The 21,702-nt window shown below is 39.7% G+C and overlaps 1 protein-coding gene across 1 annotated transcript in view; it reads left to right on the forward strand.

The window, feature by feature from the left end:
• rps6kal (ribosomal protein S6 kinase a, like) overlaps positions 1-19,522 on the forward strand; it is a 65,458-nt gene extending 45,936 nt beyond the window's left edge. Inside the window, exons 15-22 of the mRNA XM_039694151.2 lie at positions 88-210; positions 2,151-2,240; positions 2,327-2,485; positions 7,880-8,041; positions 8,126-8,202; positions 12,510-12,627; positions 18,197-18,337; positions 18,414-19,522. Coding sequence (XP_039550085.2) covers positions 88-210; positions 2,151-2,240; positions 2,327-2,485; positions 7,880-8,041; positions 8,126-8,202; positions 12,510-12,627; positions 18,197-18,337; positions 18,414-18,542 — 999 coding nt within the window. The 3' untranslated portion in view covers positions 18,543-19,522. The remainder of the gene's footprint in view (positions 1-87; positions 211-2,150; positions 2,241-2,326; positions 2,486-7,879; positions 8,042-8,125; positions 8,203-12,509; positions 12,628-18,196; positions 18,338-18,413) is intronic.
• The last annotated feature ends 2,180 nt before the right edge of the window (positions 19,523-21,702 follow it).

The raw sequence follows: 21,702 nt of genomic DNA on the forward strand, positions 1-21,702 counted from the left end.
TAACAAACAAAAACCAAACTTTTGATTGGTAGTGTGTGTATGCACACATGTATGTGTAGATTTTAAATGCAGTGTGTGCTGTGTCAGATGCATGCTGGCTCCGCTCAGTTTTCTGACATGTACGAGCTGAAGGAGGACATCGGCGTGGGCTCATACTCCATATGCAAACGCTGCATACACAGGGTCACTGCCATGGAGTTTGCTGTGAAGGTGAGACACTACACCTCAAAAATCAGGATTTCTAGGGGTGGAACGGGTCATAGTTCAACTTTATTTGTACCCGGAGGTAGATTCTGTTTGCAGTGGAGTCCTCATACACACATATGGAAAACAACAGGGCACATATCACACTTCATTCAACTTAAGACGTGACAAAAATTGAATTAAAAAAAATAAATACATTTCTTATCAGTCAGAGTAAATTAATACATACATAAAAGCAACACCAGTGCAAAGTATAGCTTTGACTCATTCCTCAGTGCAATGGCTCCAGGGACAAAAGTTGATCGCGATCTTACGGACCAGCTGCCCACGGTTCGGCTCGCGTGTGATTCGCGGATTAAAGGCCATTGCACACTGAGTACGAAATTTTCGTATGCGTATTTTCGTGTTCGTCAGCCTAAAAATTCGTCACGCATAGAAACCTTGCACACTGAGTCCGTTGCGTATTTATTAAACGTTTGCGGGAAAAAACGCAAAAATACCAAATGGATTCGTCAAGCAGTGAGGATGATTTGCCCTCTCTCTTATTGAAAAGGGAAAAAAGAGAAAATATTACGTCCATCCAATCCTGAAATTGCGCCGAGAAAAAGTCGAGTTCCTTATCAAGGAGTTGCGAATTTATCCTGAGCGATTCAAAATTTACCTCAGAATGTCAGTGGGACAGTTTGATGCTTTGCTAGCGATTCTGGAGCCACATATTAAAAACAAGACCACCAATTTCCGTGAACCAATCGATCCTGAACGGAGACTGGCAGTGTGTCTGGTATGGACCAGGTATGGACACACACACACACACACCCGCGCGGCCTGGTGGAAGCGCTGGGCAGACAGAACAGCTAGGCTGTTATTGTGTATATATTGTTCCCAAATAATACATTAGTTATCGAATAGGCTGCTCAATCACACCTTATTCGATCCTAAATTTTAATCTGATTGAAAGGGGAGGTTTATTAATTTCATAATCCAATATAGAGAAGAGAACATGAACACTTGATCGAATTGAAAACCGAAACTGAAAGCACGGCGCATACGTGCAATGATGTGAGGACGAGCTCCCCCCGGCCCTGAATTGTCAAAAGGCCTCTCAAAATGCTGGCTCTGGATGCGAAAAACGCAGAAAATCGAACCCGATCCGATTAATTTTATGACGGACGAAAGTTTCGGAGGCGGTGTGCAAGCGTGACTGACATAACGTGAGGTCGAATTTTTTTTTATAACGTGCGAAAATTTCGGATACGAATTTCGGACTCAGTGTGCAATGGCCTTAACTGCTAAATTTAACAATCATACAGTAAAAGTTAATAATTTGGATTTTTTTTGTCTTGCCAATTTACACATTCAAACAATTTTAGACACAGAAGAAGAGGATAAAACAAAGAGAGAGAGACACGTTTCAGACAGCGCTCGACCACCGAATTGATTCCTCTTTCGCATTTCCTTGAACAGACACAAACACAAAATTATGTCTAAAAACCCGTCTCGATAAGCATTCTCTCGGTTGTGTCGTAAGTGAACCGTTGAGTTTTCTCGGTCCGTGCAGTCGGGCTTGGACAACAGTAGGAATATTAGGTGTGTGCTGTCACTTTGTGTCATTAATGTTAGTAAAACAACAAAATACAGCTTTAACAAAGATGAAACTATATTTAATGTCTACAGTGAACAAATGGTGTTATTTTACATTTAAGCGTAATTAATTTATGTACCTGAATACCACTGTCACTATAATTCATCTCTGCTTGTAATTTGTTCTTACTTTATTACTTTAATGTTTGGACTTTGAGTTAGGATAGTATGATCCGAAAAATGATCTGATCCGTGGCTCAAAAACCGTAAATTTTGCGACCTGATGCCTCAATGAGTCACCTTGCGCATGAACGTGTGTGTCCATGCTGTGTTCTGGTGTGATGTTTTCACTGTGTGTTAAATAGATCATTGACAAAAGCAAGCGAGACCCATCGGAGGAGATTGAGATCCTGATGCGGTATGGCCAGCATCCCAACATCATCACACTGAAGGATGTGAGTGTCATGACTCTGATCTCAAACGTCTCAGCTCTGTGTAAGAGTAACTAAGTTGTGTGTGTGTGTGTGTGTGTGTCACTCAGGTGTATGACGAGGGTCGTTTCGTGTATCTAGTGACGGAGCTCATGAAGGGCGGTGAGCTGCTGGATAAGATCCTGAGGCAGAAGTTCTTCTCTGAGCGAGAGGCCAGCGCTGTGCTGTACACTATCACCAAAACTGTGGACTACCTGCACTGCCAGGGGGTGAGACACACATTTTTACCTTGATTGTGTAAGGATTCTGGTGTCGGCTACTTCCGGTTTTTCTAGCTGTACAAAAAAAGTGGTATTGCAAACTGTTATTAGTATTAAATTATTATTGTAATCAATCACTGGTTGTACTGCAAATTGTTTTATGGTCACTATGATTCTTCTAGTTATTTACATATTGCGACTAGTGAATAGAAACGGTCAAGTAGCCTGATTAAAACATCAATAACAAAACATATCTAGGGAATCCCCAAAACATGAATATTCTGCATTAGTTTAGTGTGACGATTGATGGTGAATAATAATATAATATATAATGTACTGATGGAAACAAGGTGCTATTGAGGCTCGCAAAGCTTCATGAGGACAAATGGAAACACACACTAAAAACTCTGTTAACATACTGCGGTAAAAAATTTAAAATGTACAGTCAACTAAGGATGCTCATATTGACCATTTAACCATTAACCGAAAGTAAAAATTTACCAATTGATACTATCAGTTAAACAGTTGAAACTTTTTTTTTAAGCTTCTTTTTTTTTTAGTTTACTGCATGGTAAAAAACAACAACTCTGTAGCTTATATTTATTTAAGTTAAGGGCGCGTCGACACGCAACCACACACATGCCTGCAGACATTTTTTTCAGAGCAAGCAAAATGATGCGAGCGAAAAAGTACTGTGTGGGAATATTTCAACAGAAAGGGCGACGAAGTTACCTGTAAAATATGCTGTGTGGTATTAAAATAGGGAGTAGTGCAAGTCCGATGCAGAATCATTTGCGAAGCAAACATCCACGAGCATCGAGTGATGGACAACAAACTTTATCCACCATGTTATCAGGGAGAAGATGCGACGCACGGTGATCTGAGGAGATAACGCAGAGAATGGTAGTAAAAGACACTTTGCCCACAAGACTAACCCCACATCACGTTGACATGTTGCTTTTTTAAAATAAAAATTAGACAAGGTGTGGATTAAGGTAGGGCTGCTGATTTTATTCGTCTAACGGATAAAAATTGCCGTTTTTAAAAAAACAATTCATTCAAACGGATTCAGTATTTTCTTTTTTTGATCTTAAAGGTGGAATACCTAAGATTTTTGCATTAAAATATACCAAAATCACAAGGCCAGTGTTATATATTTAGTTAAGATGATAACTTACAATATTCCAAATGTTTCAAACAATGTTTAAATCGCGATAAAATTGAGATTTTAACCAAGGAAACGGGGTGTATGAGCAGGGGTGAGCTGGGAGTCGTGAGTCAATCGCGTCATATCCGCTTACCTCGGTTTCCGCTCGTACTACGTGTAGTCCTGAACAAATGCGGTATTTGTAGTTGTGCGTTAGCGTCTATTAAGCAACAAACGTAAGCTTGTTTCGCGCATTTGTTATGGAATGGAGCACAATTATTCTTTTCATTTATTCTCGGAATGTGAACTGTTGGCTGTAAAGGGAGTCGCACACCGGACGAGAAGCATCGCGCCACGTTTAGGACAACTCCACAGTAACATTATCGAACACCGGACGCGCACTTTCTCATCAGTGCATGGCCAGAAATATTGTTATGTTTAATGACAGGAAATGAAGATAATGTCTGTTCTATGTTATTGTACTGTACAATTAAATACAATCGTTGCTGAGTCTGCATTCTGAAAACTTTACCTCAGATCATCCGTTAACTGAATGAATTGAAAATCTCACCTGAAAAATCTAATAATAACATCAGCAATTGTCATTCAAGCAGCTGATTTCTGTAAATGACTGCAAAACTAAATGCATATTGCAGCATAGGGTGAAGTCAGGATCCATTAGCAACGATTTGAGACAAAAATAATTAATTTTATACAGAACTATGTAAATGGCGCTCTGTGGCGCAGCAGGATTTTGAACACGGTCCTGAGGTGTTGCTGGGTGCCGCGGACAGACGCTGAATGGCGCGCCGGTATGTGTACACTTATAGATAATAATGTGTTCGAATTTTAAATGTGGCGCGACGCGGCCCCCTTAACGTTAATTTTGTGAAACTGTAGCTGTGGTTGAATACTTACACGACATGAAAAGATGTGTCAAATGTACATGATTTTTTATTTTTATAAAGTTACCAAAAAGGAGGACCAGCCACGTCAACTCCTTGCAAGAGACCTGCCCCTTCAAACCCTCTCCACCATAGCTTCGTCCAGTGACTCGTACAGTAACATCTGTGATAACTAATTTACTTTTAAACCTGACTTTTCTTGCGCGGTTATTTCAGTTTACGGAAAAACAAGCATGTAAACGCAACAGTTATAGAAATCGAACTTTACCTCATCCATGACAACTAATTTTCGATTCCCGTCTGACTGATTTATCCACGGTGGAGTTGAAAACAACAGTTCCCATCATTCCGCGTTTCTCCACGTCGTCATCAAGCAAAGCCATTGTTGTTGTTTTGAATGTAGCGCCCTCTAGCGGCATCTAAATCTTAGGTATTGTAGCTTTAAGTTAAAAAAATATATTTAGTGTTGGCCAATTTTATGTTTTTTATTTGTATTATTTTTATTCTGTTTTTCTCTGTTGTCACTGTCCGAAATGCTACGTGAATATTTGATATTTGCGTGAATATTTGATCTGAACGTTCTGTTGCTGATCTGTTCTGTATGCTGCTGTTTGCACTTTACGCGTTAAAATAAACCCTATGATAAAAAAAAAACTGTTTGTACTCTTAACGGGATCCTGGATACGCGTCAATTTTATTTTTATTTAATGCCAGTTCAATATTATAATCTTTTTAGTTAACGGTTAATAATCGATTTTGTCGGCCGGAAAACTTAACCGAAATGAGCTTCCCTATAAGCAACATCACGAGACCAAGAGTGAATACCATCACGACTGAAAATTTGGCACTGATTTCATATGACAGTTCAATAAACAAGTAATTCATATTAAGCCACTTTCATTTTAGATGCAATATTGACCGTTTTTGTTCCATTTTTAGCAGGATAAATAGTTCCAAACAAAGATCACAGCAGAACCGTAACGCATCTCACAGGAACGCCTAAATGTGTTTTAATCACTGATTGATTTTGCGTTTGAACGAATCAAAGATTCAATGACCCATTCATAAACATCTGTCTCTTTCCTGTAGTGCTGTAGCGGCGCGTCGATGACGTCGATGGTTCGACGTCAAAATTGCGTCGACGTCATATTTTTGCGTCGACGCTTCTTTATTTATTTATTTTTTGCATGTTCCCGGCGGTCCAGCTTGCCACACACACGTGGGAGACCGAAACATTGCAGAATAGAGGACGAAGACAACTAGAAGTGAATGTGCTATCCGTTAAATGAATCACACACAGTAAACAAACCCTTAAGAAAAGAAAATTGCAATTTAGACGCGCAAACTGGGTGCCGGTGTGGTGAGACGTACAAGCTCGGGCAGATTCGGCTTGAAGTTGTTTCCGGACGCGGCGCCGGGCGCGCTGTTACAAAAAAAGGCGTACACACAGCCAGCCACAGTCTTCCTGGTCTTGCGCACCCAACGGGTCATTTTTGCCGTGCGCACATTCGCGCTCGTGCGGACGTGTCGAGTATAAACCAGGCTTTAACTCCGTGTCAGCACGCGCTCTGATCAGTAGGTGAACTCCGCCTCCGACTCCGTTTCCCTCCTCAGCTGATATTAATATTTAAACATTCTCTATGATAAAAAATGTTTATAAAAAATATTTTAATAACACGGTTTTGGCGGTTGTAGAGTTATGATGGTGTTCAAATACATCTAACGTTAGCCAGCTTATAGTATCTTGATTTAACATCAAGTTCTCTGTTTTATGTGCTGACCTAAATCTGACTTTTTGCAGCAGCCTATCAAAATCTTTCAGATATCGCAAGCCAAAACTAATCATTTTAAATATGATTCATCTTTCATTTTAAATTTGATCAATAAATTAAATTAGAATAATAAGCCACTATGGGGCTGTTACCAATGAAGTAAAAAAAATTACACTGAAAAATTACAACTGCATTAAATAATGTTATGAGATCATTTTAAATATTTTAAAAATAAGAAATATTGGAAAGGATGATACTTTAAAACACGAACCTAAACCACCAGTAGGTGGCAGCAAGCGACCGTCTTAATGAGAGAGTCATTTATTCAAACGATTCGTTCAAACTGCTGATACGTTCAGGAAAGTAGGGCTGGGGTAAACGATTATTAACTAAACGATTAGTTGGGCGATTATTTTATCGATTAGTCGACTAATCTAATGACTAATTGGACGACTAATATAAAGAATATTTTTTCTGCTGCTCAATTAATAAAAAAAACAATATCTCAAATAAATACTGGCATACTGAATCAAGATACTATAAGCTGGCAATCGTTAGTCTAATGTTATGTATTTGAACACCATCATTATAACTCTACAACCGCCAAAACCGTGTTATTAAAGGGTAACTAAACCCCTGGTCAGAGCCTGACTCCACCCACTGGCAATATTTGAAAAATGCTGGAAAAGTGGGCAGAGCCCCGCGGAGGGGGGCGTGCACCTGAGACGCATCTCTTTGTATGGAACTTGCCTATGTCACCAACAACCGCTGTGTCACGTACCACCGCAAACATCCAATAGGAAAATTCAACTGCAGTAGCCACCGTTCAACCTGAAGAGGGCAGCACTAAGACGTTTTTACACCATATATTGTAGAAATAGAACACTTTATAAACAAATGCCAAAAAAGTTACTCGAGTCAATGACTGGTATTAATAAAGATCCATTCTTACAGATCATTAACTAAAAAAAGTTGGTTAAGTGTTTAGTTACTCTTTAAAATATTTTTTTTTTACAAACATTTTTTATCATAGAGAATGTTTAAATATTAATATCAGCTGAGGAGGGAAACGGAGGCGGAGTTAGTGGTGCGATCGGAGGCTGCTACTGATGGAGATGAATCGGGAGAGGTTTGTGCACCTACTGATCCGAGCGCGTGCTGACACGGAGTAAAGCCTTGTTTATACTCGACACGACCGCACGAGCGCGAATGTGCGCGCGGCAAAAATGACGCGTTGGGTGCACAAGACCAGGAAGACTGTGGCTGGCTGTGTGTACACCTTTTTTTGTAACAACGTTATTTTGGGACGGTTGACATTCACTCTAGGACGGTTCAAATGGTTATTCAGGACGGTTTCAGGACGAAGGTGAAAAAAGTTAGTCTGGAGCCCTGTAAGACTTATTAGGCCCCCTAGTGGTCACTGGCCCTCCTGTTCGAGAACCATTGTTTTAGATCTCTGCATTGATTTTTAACCTTAAAAATGTAATTGATTCATATCCCCCAGCCCTGTTAACAAGTGTGAATGGTTATAAGCCACTGGAATGAACTGGTGTTGTGACGGGCTGTGTTCCTGACGCAGGTGGTGCATCGGGACCTGAAGCCCAGCAACATCCTCTACATGGACGATTCAGGAAACCCGGACTCCATACGCATCTGTGACTTTGGCTTTGCCAAGCAACTGAGAGGAGACAACGGACTGCTGCTCACACCCTGTTACACCGCCAACTTCGTGGCTCCTGAAGTGAGGAATCGACTGCTCTGCGTGTTCTTCATGTCCTGAGCGCGTCCTGAATTGAAGTGACGGGCTTTGTCTGTTGTGTTGCAGGTACTGATGCGTCAGGGTTATGACGCTGCCTGTGATATCTGGAGTCTGGGAGTCCTGCTCTACACCATGCTGGCAGGGTCAGTGGGACAGACACTTTTGCGCTCTGAAAAATCGTCGAAAAAGTTTGTGTAATTTGCTGCCTTCCATCCAATTGGCTTTTACAGATAAAATTGTTTGCGTTAGGGCTTTAGGACTTTTTACTTTAATAAGACTGACATCTAATGTTTAATTAGTAATCAATTCACTTAAATGAAATGCTTGGTCCTGCTAAATTTGTAAGGAGGACAATCACTGCCTATTCAGAATGTAATGAACAGGGTTTGAAATTACGCTCGCCAAATACACTGTGTGCAAAATTATTAGGCAAGTTGTATTTTTGAGGATTAATTTTATTATTGAACAAATAATGTGCTCTCAGTCAATCCAAAACGTTAATAAACCCTCAATCCTGAATATTTAAGAAAGCAAAAGTGAGGTTTTGGATTTCTTAGGAGAATATCTGTGTGCACAATTATTAGGCAACTCTTAGTGTGCAGAATTATTACGCAGCAAAATGAAAATGTTCCCTTCTCACTTTTTTTTAAATAAACAACATTTATTTTAATCTGTTAAAGTGAGAATTACAGAAACAAACAACTCAGTTTACAAATAAACATTTCTAACATTTAAAAAAAAGATCAGTGACCAATATAGCCACCCTTCTTTTCAATAACAGTTACAAGCCTTCCATTCATGGAGTCTGTCAGTTTCTTGATCTGTTGATGATCAACTTTTTGTGCAGCAGCCACCACAGCCTCCCATACACTGTTCAGAGAGGTGTACTGTTTCCCTTCACTGTAAATCTCCCGTTTAAGAAGGGCCCACAAGTTCTCAATAGGGTTTAAATCAGGTGACGAAGGGGGCCATGTCATAATTCTTTCATCTTTAAGGCCTTTACTGGCTAGCCACGCAGTGGAGTACTTTGATGCATGCGATGGAGCATTGTCCTGCATAAAAATCATGGACTTCTTGAAAGATGCAGACTTTTTCTTGTACCACTGCTTGAAGAAAGTATCTTCTAAAAACTGGCAGTAGGTTTGGGAGTTTATTTTGAGTCCATTTTCAACCCGAAAAGGTCCAACTAGCTCATCTTTAATAATACCAGCCCATACCATTACCCCACCTCCACATTGCTGTCGCCTGAGTCGAAGTGGAGCTCTGTGCCCATTACTGATCCAGCCACGGGCCCATCCATCTGGTCCGTCTAGAGTCACTCTCATCTCATCAGTCCATAAAACCTTTGAAAAATCTGTCTTCAGATATTTCCTGGCCCAGTCTTGACGTTTCAACTTATGTTTCTTGTTCAGTGGAGGTCGGATTTCAGCCTTCCTTACCTTGGCCATGTCTCTGAGCACTGAACACCTTGTACTTCTGGGCACTCCAGGTAGGTTGCAGTTCTGAAATATGACTGCACTGGAGGATAATGGGTTCCTGGTCACTTCACGTTTGATTCTTCTCAAATCTTTGGAAGTTAATTTGCGTTTTTTTTTCTCAACACGTTTCTTGCGACTCTGTTGAGGTTTTGCTACAAAACGTTTGATGGTTCTGTGATCACGCCCCAATATCTTAGCAATTTCTAGAGTACTGCATCCCTCTGAAAGACTTTTTACAATTTTTGACTTTTCTAAGTCAGTTAAATCCCTTTTTTGGCCCATTTTGCCTGAGGAAAAGAAGCTGCCTAATAATTATGCACACCTGATATAGGGTGTTTTTTCTCATTAGGCCACACCCTCCCTCATTACACAAAAACACATCACCTGAAATGCTTAAATCCAATAAGCATTCAAGTTTATACAGCTAGGAGTTGGAAAAAATGCATAAACATGATGATATGGTCAAAATACTCACTTGCCTAATAATTCTGCACACAGTGTATGGGTACAAATCAACTGTGGTGGGTAACGCCGTCAAATCATGGGTCAATTTGGCGTGTTATGGTGCGTTCAAGTCCTCCTGGGAAGTTCGTTCTTGCGAGGTGGGAAGTCATGTTTACGACGGCAGTGCGTTCAAGTCACTTTTGTAGGAGTGAGGTGGCGGTGTACTTTCTCTTAATCACACAAAAATACAGCAAGGTTTCTTAACTAGTTCTAGAAAATGAAAAAACATACACATTTGCATAAGGTGTACTTTGCTTTTTTAAATTTTTTTAACAATTAAGTTTGCAAGCCACTGCAAACTTAATTGTTACTACATGGTTATTGTATAATGGTTTATCATATTCTTTGCAGGCAATTAGCTTGATGAAGGCAATTAGAAACGAATGTATGAAATTTAAATTGTATTAAAAAAATAAACTCACCTAATGGATTATTAGGAACACCTATTCAATTTCTCATTAATGCAATTATCTAATCAACCAATCACATGGCAGTTGCTTCAATGCAACATTGGTGAAGCCACAACACGCACAAGCTTGAGGCGGATGGGCTACAACAGCAGAAGACCAGTGTTGTAGTCGAGACCACCTCACTCGAGTTCGAGTCGAAACAGAGACCAGAGAGAGTCGAGTCCGAGTCAAGACCGAGTCCATAGAGAGTCGAGTCCGAGTCGAGTCCAAGACCAGAGACGGTCGAGTCCGAGTCGAGACCGAGACCAGTGAGGGTTGATTACCTAATTTACTTTTATTTACTTAGAGAAATCCTTTTTTTTTACTGAATTTACTTAGAGTTTAAAAAATATGATCAGTTTAGGGTAAAAAGGCCACATAGTAGGTGGTGTTAAAAGTAATTTTATTACAATTTGTCATGCGCAGTTGCGCACTAGAAAATCACCAATCACTGGGCGTGTCAATCAATTTAAAGAAATATTTTGTTAACATACATTAATAATCATGAAAAATATTTTTAATTGAACTCGAGTGGACTCGGGAATAAGTCCGAGTCCTAAAAAAAAAAATGTTCGAGTACGAGTCAATTCCGAGTCCAAATGCACACGAGTCCATGACAAGACCAAGACCATTAAAATATGGTCTCGAGACCGAGTCCGAGTCTCGAGTACTACAACACTGCAGAAGACCCCACCGGGTACCACTCATCTCCACTACAAATAGGAAAAAGAGGCGACAATTTGCAAGAGCTCACCAAAATTGAACAGTTGAAGACTGTAAAAATGTTGCCTGGTCTGATGAGTCTCGATTTCTGTTGAGACATTCAGATGGTAGAGTCAGAATTTGGTGTAAACAGAATGAGAACATGGATCCATCATGCCTTGTTCCCACTGTGCAGGCTGGTGGTGGTGGTGTGATGGTGTAGGGGATGTTTTCTTGGCACACTTTAGGCCCCTTAGTGCCAATTGGGCATCATTTAAATGCCACGGTCTACCTAAGCATTGTTTTTGACCATGTCCATCCCTTTATGGCCACTATGTACCCCTCATCTGATGGCTACTTCCAGCAGGATAATGCATGTCACAAAGCTGGAATCATTTCAAATTGGTTTCTTGAACATGACAATGAGTTGACTGTACTAAAATGGCCCCACAGTCACCAGATCTCAACCCAATAGAGCATCTTTGGGATGTGGTGGAACGGGAGCTTCGTGCCCTGGATGTGCATCCCACAAATCTCCATCAACTGCAAGATGCTATCCTATCAATATGGGCCAACGTTTCTAAAGAATGCTTTCAGCACCTTGTTGAATCAATGCCACGTAGAATTAAGGCAGTTCTGAAGGCGAAACGGGGTCAAACACAGTATTATGGTGTTCCTAATAATCCTTTAGGTGAGTGTATAAGCTGTGATGTAGTTCATCTGGTTTGTTTTTTTGGTTAGTAGAAGTTCTGAATGCCTGGTCACTTAGAAATTTAGTAGCCAAATTGGCCGGTGAGTGAAAAGGTTAATTTCAAACCCTGGTAATGAAGAATTTTAAAATCACAAAAATTACTCAAAAATGAGGATGACGTTTGAGACGTGCATCTTATTCTTACTACCGTAATGTAATTACCACAGCATCCATATACAATCGGGCATGTGAAGACTTCATGAAAAAAGTCCGAATAGATTAACTCTTTCTGTTTTCACTGTTATACGCTAGGGGTGCTATTACACACCTTCTGAAAGAGTAGGGAATCTCCTGATCTAAACATATGTGGTGCAGCAGCAGAAACAAGCAATAGCATAGGTAAGCAGATGCAAAATAAATCGACCATCAACATTTAAATAGCATTTAAATAGCAAAACTGCCTAATGTTACTGAATGAAATGTTGACCTAGGACGAGCTACAGGACTGAAGCTTTGAGGGTGTTGATGAAATCGATCTTCTACGTTTTGATCATCGTTCTGAATCCAATATGGATGTCGTCTTTGTTTATAATGTTGTTGCATTGATCTTTTGTTAATCTGTGTAGGTACACGCCCTTTGCCAATGGACCCAATGACACACCAGAGGAGATCCTGTTACGTATCGGCAGTGGAAAATTCTCCCTAAATGGAGGAAACTGGGATTCTGTGTCGGACTCCTCAAAGGTAGGAGAGGAAGAGCCACACTTCATTAATTATGATGCATTCATGTCAGAATTAAGATGATTCATCATTCATCATCAAGTCCTTAAAGGGGTCATCGGATGCAAAATTCACTTTTATATGGTGTTTGCATATAAATGTGTCTTTGTAGTGTGTGGACACAACCGCCATTCAATGAAAAAAATCCATTCATTCTATTTTTTTAATCCTCAAACAGTCTAAACACACGTTTTCTGAGCACTATGTCATGATTCATTGGGAAAAGTAGTGGGGACCCGATACATTTTGGTTGGTTTCATATGACATCACATTGGTCAAGTAAGAAAATGCTTACTCATGAAGATCTAAAAGAAGTGCATCACATGTTCTCGTCTACAGAGTATCTTTGCGTGCTACTGTTGTCAAAGTTGGTTCAAAACAATCCAGTTGTTTGTTATTTTATGTACAATTATGTAATTCAAGCAATCCATAGTGGTTATTGTATTTGATTGGATGTCAGTAGCACTAGTTCAGATGAGCACATTTGTTTAAACTAAAGCTAATTTGAACAACATTCCTCTCGGCCCCTAACCCTATCCATAAGCGCTGTGAATCTTTGGGTAGACAGCGAATCGATTCGATTCACGATTCATAGGTTTTCGATTCGATTCAAGAACGATTTGTGCAAATTCAGAACGATCCAATTCAATGCGATTCACATCCAAATTCGATTCGATTCTTAATTGTTTATATGCATTATATAATGATTATAGTATTATTTCAATGCTTCATCTAATGGGTCTTTGTCTGGATTTGAATCACACAGCGGCCTTCGGGGGTCATATAGTGGAGACAATAAACAATGACATTTTGTCCATTATTAATGTTAGTTCATGTTTGTTCTTAATTTTGATAAATATAATATTATTAAAAAAATTCAATGGCCTATAAATGGGCTATGTGCACAACTGTAGTTTTGAACTTCCGCTTTTGTCAGAAGTCGGCGTATCAGTTTCCGGTCTACGACTGGTCATCCGCATCCACTAATAAACAAACAAGATGAGTGCTGCTGTTGTACGAAAAAAAGAGTTCTTAAACACATCTAAGTTTCTAAGAACTGTAGTGGATCTAACGTCCGTTTCACACCCGTTTGCAGTGTGTGTTGCGGTGCAGGAGCGTGCTGTTAGTGCGGTCACATATTATGATGCGTTTGCACAGTGAATAACTGATCCGCCGCTGTACAACAAACACATACTTAATATTTTTATTATTTTTTGCGCGTCGATCAAAATGTCTATTTTGTGCAGCCACTGCGCACGAAGGTTGGTGTTTATCAGGAGATGCTCAAATGGCTGTTATAGCGAGCAAAGTGCCGCACAGCAGTCTCCTACGCACCATGTAAACAGGTTAGGTCTTTCACTTTTCACTGATGTGGTACATATAACAGCAGCACAGCGATCGTTTCCACGCCGAATCTATTTCTGCTGTGCTGCAAACGCTGGTGGTCAAAATGATAAAGATTGACCTGAAAATGTAGTAATTTCAGCATAAATGCGTTTAATTAAATAACATGTAGTAATCTCACCATAAATGCACATTTAATCAAGGAAAACTACAATTTACTTCAACCAGGCGACAGAATGAACCCGTCTCGATCGTGGAGGTGGAAAAATAAGTTATTTGTGACATGCAAGATCTATTGTTTTAAAATTAAAATGCAAAAGAAAAGGCAAGTCGGCTGCTTTTGTCAATTTCAAGTTTTTATTTAAATTATTTGCGATTTTAATATAGGAAATATTTGACCACTTGCTTGAGCAACTTGTAATGCATGGAGTAATAGCCCTAACTTAAATTGTTTAAATTGTGTTTAAACGTGCATACTAAGAATCGCAATGCTGACGCATCTTTTTGTTTTTAAAAATAAGTTGCAGCATAACTTCTGGACTTTAAATAAAAATATTTAGTGTGTGTACTTTGTGGTACAGCCGCGGATCAGTTATTACCTGACTGTGCAAACGCATCATAATATGTGAACGCACTAACAGCACGCTCCTGCACCGCAACACACACTGCAAACGGGTGTGAAACGGACGTTAGATCCACTACAGTTCTTAGAAACTTAGATGTGTTTAAGAACTCTTTTTTTCGTACAACAGCAGCACTCATCTTGTTTGTTTATTAGTGGATGCGGATGACCAGTCGTAGACCGGAAACTGATACGCCGACTTCTGACAAAAGCGGAAGTTCGAAACTACAGTTGTGCACATATTATTACAATTATTGCATTAAATGACTACATGCACAAATAAATGGAGACATTGTGTGGCGTTATTTTGCGTCCTCTCAGTGTACTTCTTTTCACTGGATTTTGCTCGCGCTCTGTCCCATATAGCTCTCATCTACAGATTTTTGAGCAGTCCATGTTTGAGCTTTGCAGCTCTCTATCGAGAAAGCAATAGTTTTGAGGCAAACTGCTCCAGCCATTGATAAAGCTGCCATGCCATGGCGTGGGCATTATGAAATAAAACGCTTTCTTAGTGTGGAAACGTTGCAGTTATTTCCTTTAAGATAAGCTACTGAAGTTTTACTGAAATGGGCTAAACCATTGACATTACCCGTCCTGAGCTGTGAAGTAAAAGCCCACTTTATGTAGCAGGGGTAGCAGGGGGCGGGGCGTGTTCGGTACGCAATGACCGTATCGCGATTCGAATCGTGAGTTCAGTATCGCGCTTTTTCTGTTCGGTTCGAAAATCGTTACACCCCTACTAATTTGCGGTATAACTAGCCGATCACGACATGAGTGGCTCAACAGGTAGATAGTTAAACTCATCTTTCAGGCATTTGACCGACCGCCTTCAGCGTGAGAAATCGAGGGTGTGTGGTGTGTGAACAATCAAATGCGGGTGTCTTACGGCCAATGCGTGAGGCAGCTTGTACCAAGAACACTTTAAGATTGTGTTTATATATTTTAAACCACTGAATCACTATACAATCGCGATTTAAATCAATTCTTAGCCTTTTAAATGGATTATTCACGTAAATAAACGATTCACGATTCAAAAAACATTTTGTTTCAGAATTGATGCATATGCATCGTCAGGATTTGTAATCGATGCATCGAGAAAACGAGTGAATGGTTACACCCCTACTATCTATGAATTATCCCTAAGATCAGGGTAGGGCTGCAACGATTAGTCCACATTGTCGACAATAAAAAATTGTCGGCAAATATCTTTGTTGTCGAGTAGTCCTTTGATCTCACGTGACCTAATGTAAGGGCGTGCAATATCGCAATTTGACCGCTACGGCGCTTTGGCGCTAGAGTGTAATGCAGCCCTTTACAAATGCAAGCGCGTTAAAAGAAAAAAGAGCGCGAATTATGACGGAGTGCAAACGAATCCGAACTAACAAGGTTTGGCAAAGTTTTACAAAACTTAAAACCAACAATGCTGTCATGTGCAATACATGCAAGGCACAACTTGCTTTTCACGGGAGCACCACATGCATGTTGGAGCACTTAAAGAGGAAACATCCAAAAGAGGAGCTGGTGAGAACTGAGTGTTCTCCAGCTGGAGCTAACTAACTGTAGTGGTAACGTATCTCTTTATTAGATCATGCAATACTATTAACCTCCTAAGACCTGGTTGTCCACATACGTGGACATCACATTATTGGTTGTGCGTCCAGGGGTCAGAAAGTAAAAGTCCTGCCATAAGTTTATTCCACCCACAACAAAAACTCCAGTGTTAAATGAACTCTACTGGGAGTTTCTTTGGATCCAGACTCAAGAGTGTTAAAGTTAATGAGAATTAATTAAGTGAATAATTGAGTGATGATTGGGATATTATTGAAAACACCTGATGATAACAAGCAGAATCACTGAAGGAGAAAATCTATATTTTTAGTCACCGTTATGGTGATCAGTGTTTGCTTTAGTTGGGCAGGTGACCTTTAAACGTTTTACTAAAGATTTTGTTTAGCTGTTTTAACAGCTAGAAGAACAAAGAGATCAGATCAGATGTTCAAGATCATGTTAGGACATAATCATCATTAGATCTGAATCACTGAACTCATTTAAAGCCTACTCTCTGATTTAAAAGTACAATGATCATAACAGCATAACTGTGATTTTATAACATTAGATCCAGATTTTTCAAAATAAACCAAATTTAATCTTAAACGTTCTGAAAAATAAAAATCTTTCTTTTAGGCACGCACAGACATCAAGATTCAGTGTATGAATCTCAACAATGGTTACAAGCAGAATATTCAAATAGGGAAAGGAAATTACTAAGACAATTCAGATCATTATTTATTCATACTGCAATGCATGATGGGAGCCATGAATGAGTTTTGATTGGTGGCACCCAGAATGAACTGCAACATGCTTTATAATTGTCACCATTGTTGAGAATCACAGGCTGATTCTTGATGTCTGTGTGAGCCCATAAAGTATTTAGAATAGAACAGCTTTTAAGAAATTTTTGGATAATATTTACATTTTTGAAAATGTTATACTGTGTAATCAAAAAGGTTAAACTCTACAAATGAGTTTCGTGACAAATGATGATTATGTCAAAACATAACCAACCTCAGCACATCAGCTTTCCTTGTTGTTCATCTGGCTGTTATATCTCATGTACAGCAGCCATACAACATCTACAGTTAATGATTTAAGAGTCAAGAGCCCAACTAAAGCAGACACTGATCTCCATAATGGTGACTTTAAAAATGTGACGTTCTCCTTCAGTGATTCTGCTTGTTATCATCAGGTGTCTTCAATAATATCTCAATCATCACTCAATTAGTCACTTAATGATCTAATTAACTTTAACACTCTTGAGTCTGTATCCAAAGAAACTCCCAGTAAAGTTCATTTAACACTGGAGTTTTTGCTGTGGGTGGAATAAAAATGTGGCAGTCCTTTTACTTTCTGACCCCTGGACTTTTCCGCCCAAAACTCGGGTCTTAGGAGGTTAATAGTAATAATATCATCAATAATAATATAATTACAGTATTGTGATGATTTATTAAACAATGCTTAGAGAGCATTTGTGTGTGATTTGAGTTAAACTTAAAGAGAATGACCTGTTTAGTTGGCTCTAATTTCATTAAAACCACTTTCAAAAGCTGAACTGATTTTTATTTTTTTACATTATAACTCAATTAACTCAATTATTATATTATTAACTCAATATTTTAACTAATTGAAAAAAGCTGAATAATTGTTCCAAACTTAATGATTTGCTGGCAAAATAATCAATGGTTAGTCGATTAATCGTTCTAATAATCGTTAGATTAATCGATTATCAAAATAATCGTTTGTTGCAGCCCTACATATGTTGTAAAACCCCAAATCCTTGTTATAAGCCTAAACTTGTCATTAATTGTAAACCTTTCCATAATATGATTGGTTGATTTGAATGTTGTGTCAGGATCAAGGATGATGATCCAGGCACTGGTTCTTCTTGGGGAAATCACATTCACTGTTTGTATGGTGGTTCGAATGCTTTTCAAGAGCAGTGTGCAGAACTCCCATCAGTATCTGGTCACACTCTGGGTTTCTTTAAGTGTTTTACCTGTGTGTTGGCAGGACCTGCTGTCTCACATGCTGCACGTGGACCCTCATCAGAGATACTCAGCAGAACAGGTACTGAAACACTCGTGGATCGCCTGCCGGGACCAGAACCCTCACTTTCAGCTCACGCGCCACGAAGCGCCTCATTTGGTCAAGGTATGTCTTGAGTTTCTTGATTCCATGTCCGGCTTCAGATGGAAGTTCTGCTTGAGATTGACGGTGTCTCTCGTAGGGAGCGATGGCTGCCACGTACTCGGCGTTGAACCACAAGACGTGCAAGCCGGTTCTGGAACCCGTAGCTGCCTCCAGTCTAGCTCAGCGCAGGAACATGAAGAAGCTGACGTCCACAGACATGTCGTGAAGCTCGTGACGTCCCTGTGCTCGTCTCCGAGGGTTGGCATCTCCTGTCGAGTTCCCGTACGTGATGCTTCAGGGAGTGCGCGCCATTTGGGAGGAAACGCACGAAAGCCCCTTTTGTTTCTCTCTGGTAGAGTGAAAAACACCAGCTCCATCTCTCCATCGTGTCTGAAGTGTTTCACGCATAAGCAAGCTGTTTCGAATGTTCTTGCCCAATGGAAACCCAGATCTCGTGAAGAAACGTCCAGGTCATCAACCTGTTTTTAGGACCATTCCCTAGATTTTCTAACCCTGGTGTACAGAAACGAATGTCATCAGGAGGGTTTTCCGTTAAATTCACCCGTATGTGGTACGTAACAGTTGAAATGAAACTAGTTTTTCAACATTAAATGGATGGGAATCGGGCAAAGGAACCTTAAAACATTACTGTGCAAAACATCTTAATGGTCCTAAAAACTGGCGTGGTTTTCTTCACGCAAGATTTACTGAGATGACTTATCCATTTCTAAGCCACTTTTTGTCCTGTTAGTGTTGCGAACCACATGGCATTACCTCAGAAGCACTCAGTGTTACGCGTTCTTTAGCTCGATGTATTATAAGTCGTTCATTACGTTTGTGTGGAACCTTGAGCACATTTGCACTGAGGCTTGGGCAGGTCGTTGCTTCTGCGAGGCGCTCCTCTCCCTCCATCTGTTCCCGTCTCAGACCGCTCTTTGCCTTTTGTTGAATGGGAAGTACATGAGCAAAAGGTGAAGAAATAAATCTATATTTATAAAATCGAATGAGGTGAATGAATGTAGATGAGATTGAATCCATGAAATCACATCTCTCTGCTCCAGGTGGAGGGGAAAAAAATATTCCATGAAACTTTTTAAAGACATTGTGGAAATTGTATCATATTGTATTTATTTCACTTATTTTTAAAATTTTATTTTTTCTTTCAGGTGATGTACATATTGACATTAAAGAACATTATTGACATGATATTGTTTTCCGTTTGTGTGTTAATTCAGTCAAACAGGATCCAACCGGCGATTTGTAGAAATATCTTTTGATTTGTCAAACGTCTGATGCAAGTTCAGATCTTCACCAAGGAGGACCTGGTGGAGAAACCTGGCCGTTAGAGTCTCATTGGCACTTTGTTTGCTAACGCAGAAAGAGATGCAGTGATTTGAAATCTGCCATTGCATTTTAGACCACGTCCACACGAAGCTGGTGCGTTCCCTATCCGATATTTTTTTTTTCCTCGTAAAAAAAAAAAAAAAAAAGTAAACACGGCGTCGTCTCAAGAAATATCTGCGTACACACGAAACCGACTGAAAACGTTGTAGTATATGCCAGACCAGTATGGGGCGCTGTAATTCTGCCACAGAGATACACTATACACAGAGAAGAAGACTTTGAACATGTGCATAACCTTGCACGCTGTATACGAACCAAGAAGACGTCAAAGATGGCGTGTGACGCAGCCGACACGTGATGTGATGACATCATCGTTTCACAAAACATACGGATTGGCTGTACACACGAAACCGCAAGGATGTCGTTTGTGGACGAAACGCCAATACGATAAAAAATGTATACGTATACAGCGAAACGCGTCTTCGTGTGGACGGGCCCTTAGTGTTGACATACAAAAATATCTCAAATTATGATACAAAGACATAACATTACAATAGAACTATTCCAATAACAATGGCACTCACTACATGTCCAGGAATTTGTATACCCTTTATTCCAGGGATGGGCTTTCCTGAAGAGTTTATTGCCAACCCAATTCAAAAACACTAGGACCAGAGTGGCCCAATCCTGGGTTACACCAATCATTCCCGTGTGGACAAGTTTTACTGTGTTCACACTTGGCATGTTTGGTTGGATTAAAACGAACCCTGGTGCGATTGCTCTGTTAGTGCGGATCGTTTGAATAAGTGTGAGCGCTGCCATCTGAACCCTGGGGTCACCAAACAAGCATTATTCAGATCATTACCTTCAGAAACACACACAAAAGAGATTAAAACTAGTATAAATAAAAAAAAAAAAATGGGTTTGTTAATAATGTGAAGAACCATGACCTTCGTACACCCCTGTAGAAGTTGCAGTTAAAGGATTAGTTCACTTTTCAAAAAACTTTTGCTGATAATTACTCACCCCCACGTCATCCAAGATGTCCATGTCTTTCTTTCTTCAGTCGAAAAGAAATTAAGGTTTTTGATGAAAACATTCCAGCATTTTTCATTTTTTTCATTATTCCAGGACTTCAGTGGGAACCCAATGGTTCAAGGTCCAAAAGACAGTTTCAGTGCAGCTTTAAACGATTCCAGACGATGAAAAAGGGTCTTATCTAGTGAAACGATCGCTCATTTAAAAAAATATATAACAAAGTTTAAGTTTTATAAGCTCAAATGGTCGCCTTGCTTTGTTCTGTGATGCACGTTCGTGACTCCTGTTCGAACTCATTTATCAAAATGAACGAATCTTTTTTTCGTGTCATTTGGTTCATTCAACAAACGAAATGAACGAGTTGACTCAGGAAAAGATTTGTTCATTTTGATGAACGAGTTCGAACAGGAGAGTCACAAACGCGCATCACAGAACAGAGCATTCCCAGATAGCAAACTGACATTGAATCAACGTGGAAACGACGTCTCTCATGACATTGAAACAACGTTGATTTGCTCATCGAATTAACGTTGAACCAACGTCAGACGCGGCATTCTTCAAAGCTAAACGAAATCGAAAATTGGTTTGCTTTCATAACGTTGAAACAACGCGTTGATTTCAAGTTGATTTTCCGTTAGTTTTGAAAGAATGACGCGTCTGACGTTGGTTCAACGTTAATTCGATGAGCAAAACAATGTCAGATCAACGTTGTTTCGATGTCATATTTCCACGTTGATTCAATGTCAGTTTGCTATCTCGGTTGGGAGCATTTGAGATTATAAAACTTACCTTTTTTTTCAAATAAGCGATCGTTTCGCTTGATGGGACCCTTATTCATCGTCTGAAATCGTTTAAAGCCCTTTGAACAGTTTGCACTGAACCTTGAACCGTTTGGTTCCCATTGAAGTCCATTATATGGAGAAAAATCCTGAATTATGTTTTAATCAAAAACCTTAATTTCTTTTTGAGTGAAGAAAGAAAGACATGGACATCTTGGATGACAT

The sequence above is a fragment of the Pimephales promelas genome, chromosome 9 (assembly GCF_988280905.1).
Source record: "Pimephales promelas chromosome 9, fPimPro1.hap1.1, whole genome shotgun sequence".
NCBI classification, from domain to species: Eukaryota; Metazoa; Chordata; class Actinopteri; order Cypriniformes; family Leuciscidae; genus Pimephales; species Pimephales promelas.